General features: G+C 34.6%; 1 protein-coding gene across 2 annotated transcripts; it reads right to left on the reverse strand.

Annotated features, from left to right (window-relative positions):
- Window positions 1–1421: 1421 nt before the first annotated feature.
- CDKC;1 (cyclin-dependent kinase C;1) lies at window positions 1422–6427 on the reverse strand. Of its 2 annotated transcripts, none has more exons than XM_089383746.1 (13): window positions 5989–6427; window positions 5686–5767; window positions 5365–5455; window positions 5209–5238; window positions 4989–5098; window positions 4788–4860; window positions 4566–4686; window positions 4318–4435; window positions 4066–4205; window positions 2960–3017; window positions 2582–2652; window positions 1643–2427; window positions 1422–1511 (listed from the first exon to the last, which is right to left on the reverse strand). In XM_089383746.1, exons 1-12 carry the CDS (start codon window positions 6096–6098, stop codon window positions 1902–1904), a joined length of 1530 nt encoding a protein of 509 aa, XP_089239872.1. In that variant the 5' UTR covers window positions 6099–6427; the 3' UTR covers window positions 1422–1511; window positions 1643–1901. The 2 variants fall into 2 exon arrangements, with proteins under 2 accessions (XP_089239872.1, XP_089239873.1); XM_089383747.1 differs by having other exon boundaries at window positions 5365–5528; window positions 5989–6032.
- Between the last annotated feature and the right edge of the window lie 1100 nt (window positions 6428–7527).

Consider the following 7527-nt stretch of genomic DNA (forward strand, 5'->3'; position numbering starts at 1 on the left):
TTTAGTCTCACGGACGTTAAAATATCATTTCATTTCATTTCCAACGACTTTACTCTTACCTACCAACACCTCCACCAACCCATAACGCCCATATTGCACATCGTAAAACATTATGATAGTCAATCTATGCTTTATGCAATTGTGAGTTCATCAATCAAACAAAAATAAATAAAAATAATTCCATGTTACAGTCAATAGTTTCATCAATATTTGAAACATCTAATGAGCATGAAAACCACCTCATCAGATTTCTCCGATAGTAACGCCCATGCACAGTAGCAACCATCTTTGTTAACTAATAAAGAATTCAATCCATCTTAACCCCACTAGCATAGATAATGGTCTATGTGCTGCACACCAGAAATTGCAGTTGAGTTCAATCCACATCTTAACCCACGATGGGTAAGATGGATGCATAGATAATGGTCTATGTGCTACACACTAGAAATTGCAGTAACAACTTCAAAAAGTGACAACTAATTGTTGATACTTTCAAGCCTGGGACAGCTATTTGTTAAATAGGCTAGGAAAATTCCATACAGCAAAATAGCAAAGGGTTATAATAAGATCCTCGCCATGTCCATCTCTTGAAACCCATGCTTTCTAAAAGCAACAATGTTACTTAAAACTTGAGGTTTGAAAAAGAGCATTATAAGGAGAGGTCTCAAATTCACCATCTCTTGAAACCCATGCTTTCCAAAAGCAACAATGTTACTTACAAGAGGTTTGAAAAAGAGCATTATAAACAGAGGTCTCAAATTCAAATGGTGAATGAGGCCATTGATTATTTATACCTCCAATTGTTGGCAAGACTATATTCTACACAACAAAATATCAAAAAGTTCTAAGAAGATTCTCACCATGTTCAAATTTTTGAAATCCATGCTTTCTAAAACCAACAAACTCACTGATGAAAGTTTTAATAGTACCATTATAGTAAATATTCAAGTTCACTAAAAAAATTAATAATAAAAGCTATCATATGTACATGATGGATCATTATACATGGCAGTGCAGTTTTACAAAACAACAAAAAAATTACAACAACAACAAAAAAATCAGTAGCAGTTTTACTAAACATTGAAGTCCAATAGTACAACTTTTCTTACGGAATCCCTTCGAGTCATATTTCTGGAGATATGTCTTTAAATAATACAGAGAGAATATCAGTCATCATGATTAGCCAAGACAATGTCAAAGTGAATTTGGTCACTTCTTAAAAAAACAACCTAAATCGAGAAAATGGCATTCTAATGTACATTTGGTAGTAATCGAAACACACATCCCTAAATTGTCCGGATACACCAGAAAGTTCATTTAACAGGCCCCAACAATATGACTTGCTAGAAGAAAATCTTTCACAAATTTACTAACGTTATTGCTCCCCATATCAGCATAGTGGTGAGCAATACTCAGGCCGATTAGGTGGTAGGTGGTGACATGGTTGGCATTTGAATCCCTGTAATGGAGTAACGAGCATATGCACCACCCAAATCAGTAGGCTGAATGGGCTGCAAACAGTAAAAAGAATCTATTTAGGTATTTCGAGATGCATGTCAGTAATATTTGAAAGACTAATCAGAAACTAGTAGGAAAGGTTCAATAAATACCAAAACTAAACTTACAATATAGAAATTCCTACCTGCTGCATGTATGCTTGACAGCCATAAGGAAACACCACCTGTTGGGTTTGTAACCCCGCTAAAAAGAAGAAAAATCTTAGATGTAAGAAAAAAGTGTAGCTTTGCTGTAGTGGTGAGCAAAACGTACTGAGCAAGTGATTAATTCCTGAATTTATAAAGGTGTATCCGGCCATGCTCGGATGATTTAACAATTTCAAACTAAAGACATTTGCATTTAATAGTATCACATGCAAGCTAAATGTGTAATCCACAATCGCTTCACTGTTCTGACCAAAACTGTGGACCTCGATTGCCTCCACCAACATTTGGACCTCGGCCCCCAACAGGTCCACCATAAGGACCTCCTTGAGAATAGCCTGCACCTCTACCCCCAAATTGTCCACCTCTTGGTCCTTGATTTCCCATCCCATGTGGGGGATATCCTCCTCCTTGCTGTTGAGGAGGGCCCCCATATCCTCGATTTGCATTATATCCTCCCCCTTGAGCTGCATGGAGTGGGCGTATATTCTGAGGATGCCTATTCTGTCCACCAGCTCCCCTAGGTCCTCCCGTATAATGACTAGGTCCAACTGGAAACTGGGGAGGTGGATTATGCATAGTTGGATTTGGACCTGGCCTTAGAGGAAGATGACCTTGTCCAGCGTTTTGTATAGGAGGTAGTCTAACATGCTGTTGTGGAGGATGCTGTGAAATTTTCTGTCTCTTGGTCATTTCATCATGTTGCCTTTGTTGCTGCCGTTTCCTCTTTGTTTGAAAATCATGTGATGGTTCATACCTTGGCAAGCTGCAACATCAGAAAGAAGGCATCAGCGAATCAATATTTGCTTTCTATATTATGCGACAAAATGTTTGGCCGTCCAACGCCAGAATTAAACCTCAATGGAAATTTAATTCTAACAGAACGACAGTTCAGACATATATACTTAAAGAAAACCAACCTGCTTGGTGCACAAGGAACCGGATCTGTCCAGAAATATTCAGCATCAAGTGCATCCTTTGCACTAATTCTCTGTGATTACAAGACCAAACAGAACATTCCAGCACCAAACAATCTTTTTTAAGGGGGGAAACGCAGAAAAAACATATGATTGAAAATTCTATGGATGCAGCTTTCATAAACCAGGATAAAGACCAAATAACTTATAAGCTAATCACACTCCAGCAAAGATTTCTTCATGCTTGATTTAAAACTTCTACATGGCACAAAATGGAAAAGATAGCATCAAATATACAATGAAATTCAACAAAAGCAATAAAGATGGGTTTACTCATGATTTAGGAAAAGAATGAGTAGCTAAACAGAAGTGACAATATACCTGACTAGGATCCAAAGTGAGCATTTTTTCCACAAGATCCAAAGCATGTCTATCAAAACTGTCATCACATGAAAATAAGTTAGCAGTATTGTAGCCAAAAAAACACCCAAAAAAATGACGTATACATTATGCACTAAAAGATTTTTTAACCAAGTGGACTTGGTTTATCAAGTTGTAAAATTTAAATTAGTGGTCTGCTTAGAAAGCTATCAAAAGGAATTAGATGGCATATATGCCAGATATGTTCATGACTACACCTAATTTCAGGCATTCCCCATTCTAACACAGAAGTTAGGAGAGAACAAGTTTAGTGCATAAATTGTCTCGTTATTGGCATGGCATTCTTCATCAAACAGATGACATTTAAAAGCACCTTTGAATTAGTTTGGACACTTTAGATCCATCCTAACAGACTTAACCCCAGATCTATGGATTAAAAAATACAGGTGTAAACCTCTTGCTGTTAGAAAGATTTAGAATTAAGATGGATCTATACTTTTTTTACACGATGGTAATTTACAAATTTCTGCAATTTGTTGGCCTTTCTTTTCACGTTAGACCTCGAGTTTTTTAGGATTATCCACATCCACCATTGGACATGCCACTTATCTTACGACAGTGCACCCTCCCTTCTCTCGGTGCAATAAATCTCAGTACCCAGAAACAAGTTCCAAATAATTTTGTAAATGGAGTTTGTTGGGTTTTACAATATATCATATGAGTAAAATTATATTTTACAATACATGTTTGCATTAGGCCCGCCTCAGTTTGGTGATTCTATCTGTTGTATACAGAGCTGTGATATTGCCTTTCTGCTTGGAACCAACCATGCCACAATGTATGAATGCATGTGATTTGTTACATGTAGGGGGTTAGATTATTTCCATTGTTGAACTATACTGTTCAGTGTTTTTAAATGCATATTACAAAGAAGCTAGAATCAAGGCAGACACTAGTCAAGATAAGCTTCAGCACTTGAGCATAAGATAAAAAACCCACATTGCATTAGAACTCTAAAAAAGGTTCAAAGGATACAAAGCCCAAATAAGTTAAAACTATACAAAAACAAGAAATTTCCATCCAACACCAGAGTTAAATGTTCTTACTTTTTAAAAGATTCCCTAACACGCCTCTTCATTTGCCTTTGTGGCTTGAAATTGCTGTACCATGGAAGCTTGGAAACACCCGGCCAGTTGGACTCATCCGGTGATCCACAAAGCTCAAAAATTTTAGTGAGTTGCTCTGGCTACAAACATCACAAAAATTCATTAATTAAAGAGATGCATAAAAACAAAGAAAGCTCCAAATACAACTAAGGCAATATAGTGACTAGAGGGGTAGTAATTTTTAAGCTTAACCTCATTCTTTCCTGGTAAAATAGGTTTTCCATATAAAAGCTCCGCAAATATACATCCCACTGACCACATGTCAACAGCTGGACCATATTTTGTTGAGCCTAGCAGCAACTCTGGGGGCCTGCACACAGCATTAGAACTTAAAATTAGCACTAAAAATATTCTATCCAGAGTTTACCTCGCAGACAAGAAAACAACCATAATATAGACAAAATTGACTGGAATGACAGCATAGGCCAAATTTCACTTACCTATACCACAATGTTATTACTCTATTGGTCAGGTTTCCATTCTGGTCACTGCAGAATGATCTTGCCAGGCCAAAATCAGCAAGCTTTAGGATCCCATTATTATCAATCAGCAGATTAGATCCTGTTAAATATATAAGGGGCCATGTTCAAAGGTTTGTTTCGATAAGCATATCCCATAGTGAAAGAAGACACGAAAAAAGATTTATGAAATCAGGAATTTACCTTTGATGTCCCGATGCAAAACTTGGTTGATATGACAATAGTGCAGCCCGATTAACAATTGCTTCATGTAACACTGCGGTAAAGAAGCATTGGTTACTCCCAAGGTCTCTATTTCTAGACTTCAAATTTCATTAGGAAGGAATGTAGCACTGCTATGAAAACATGAACAGAAGTGCTTTAATATTTGCATCGAACTCATACCTTAATCTGGGGAACACTAAAGCGCATTCCTGGTCTCTCAGCTAAACCAGTCAGATCATGATCCATATATTCAAAGACCATGTAAATGCTTCCATTGTACTTATTACCATCTGTGGTGCATACAAAAGATGGGAGAGACTGAATAATAACATCGGACAACAAGAACACAAATAGCTAGACAAATTAGAACAACAAGGTAGAGAACCTGTATATAATATACCTGATTTCCCTTGTTCATCCTTCTCGGGACCTGTATGGCAACAAAAGCAAATCCTTTATAAAAACTGAATTCGCCAAAAATAAGCCACAAAGGATCACGAAATGAAAATTAAAATTCACAATCTCCTATGATTAAGGAAAAACAAAAGAATATAACCTGGAGAGGTCACAATTTCCTTTAACTTGATAACATTTTCATGCTGCAACTTCTTCAGAAGCTTGATTTCCCGAATGGCGGTTATTGGGAACTGTGTTAATATTAACATTAAAGATGCCAATTAATCTAGAATGAAAACATTACACAGAACCCACGAGAAAAATCTGCTACAAAGGATAACATATCAGCACACAACAGTGACACGACCACATACATCCAAAAATTTAATCGAAGTCCAAATATAGACTTTTTTAACCCTACAACCACGAAACCCACACACATAGATATTGAAATATAATAGAGATAAGCCCGAATGCCTACCCCTTCTCTTTCATTGTCCATACGAATTTTCTTCAGGGCAACAATTTCCCCAGTCTCGATCTCCTTGGCCATGTACACTTGCCTGAAAATAAATAAAACCCATTAATCAATCCATATTTTTTTGTCCGCCTATCATTGAAAGGCATGGCATCACGATTACTGTCTATTCCAACGGTTTGAATGAAAAATTTCAAGTTTTCTAACATAGATAAGAGGACTTGAGCACTGAATAAAAACCCTAATTACAGAGTTGCAATATGAATGAACTGAAAAAACCCTAATTGAGATATTTGAGACGCGTACCCATATGTGCCTTCTCCAATCTGTTCAAGCTTTTCAAAGCAATTGACGCTGCGAGAACCCCATGAGGGCGCCTCCTGCAGATTCAGCTGACCAGGATTTGCGACTGCCATCCTCCTCGGCTTTCTTCCAAATCGGACTCAGACTCAACTGCTAAACGAAAAAATTCAAGCGAGGCGAAGGTCCGCTGGCACATTCACAGTCTATTCAGCAGATGGGTTGTCTCCGATGCAATCAATACTTGAGCTCCAGTATTTGTATAAATATTCAGAAGTACAGAATCTTCTTTGTTCTTAAGAAATATGGATCAATCGGCTCTAAACAATGGACTGCACAATATGAATGTTAATGACAAAGAATGAGGCGTTTTAATGTCATAAAGAATGGTATTTACTGCATAATAGAGGCAATTCCAATAAAAGGGGGTTAGGGTTATCCGACATGCCCACCTGTGAAAAAAAGCATAACAGTGGGCGGCTTGTGAAAAGGTAGAATAGGGGTTAGGGTAAGTATTATTAATTCGGGAATAAAAATTAAATGGTTAATAAATTAGGGATTAATTTATAATAAATATTTAAAACACTTATTTTATTATATATTTTTAATAAAAATATAAAAAATAGAAATTATAATTTTATTTTAAATTATTATTATTAAAAAAATAATATAAATTATTCGTATATTTTTAATAAAAATATAAAAAATAAAAATTATAATTTTATTTTAAATTATTATTATTAAAAAAATAATATAAATTATTCGTAGAAATCATAAAAATTAATTAAATTATAATTTTATTTTAAATTATTATTATTAAAAAATAATATAAATTATTTATATATCAAATAAAATTTTTAATTATGTAGATTTATTTTCAATTTATAATAAAAAAATTTAAAATATAAATAGGTTTTGTTATAATATTACGGTTTATTAATATTACGGGTCAATCTCAACTTTTGATTTGTATATATTGCTATAAATATTTTCCAATATTTTATGGAGATTAAATCTCTATTGTGTGTCTAATAATTATTCATAATTAAATTAAAATTTTAAAAGTCTTATTCTAAAATATCAGTGAACTCGGGAGGCTTCTCTCCAAGCTTTTTGAGCATAGGAATAAAATCTTAAATCAAACTAAATAATTCCGATAGACCAAACTTTGGTCTCAGTGGACATTAACCATCATCATCATCATCATCACGGACTAATTTAAAGAAAATTTTAATATATCATTATGATCACGGATTAATAAGAAGAAAATTTTAATAGATTATTGTGTTCTTGGATTAATAAAAAGATTGGTCCAAGTTTTAAAAAATAATTTTAAATGTAAAAAGGTATAAATTTAAAAATTAATTTTAAATATAAAATAAAATGATGATGACGATGATTCACATCCACTAAGATCACTATGGTCTATTGCATCTTAAGAAAGTAAGAGATTAATTGTAACTCTTTAATATTTTATTCCTATGCTCACAAAGAAGGGAAAGAAATGTTCCTAGATCACTATAGTTTTGTTGACTTAACAAGTCA

Source organism: Pinus tabuliformis, chromosome Q (genome assembly GCF_031772625.1).
Source record: "Pinus tabuliformis cultivar Carrire ecotype Pingquan chromosome Q, CPIR1, whole genome shotgun sequence".
In the NCBI taxonomy this organism is placed as follows: Eukaryota; Viridiplantae; Streptophyta; class Pinopsida; order Pinales; family Pinaceae; genus Pinus; species Pinus tabuliformis.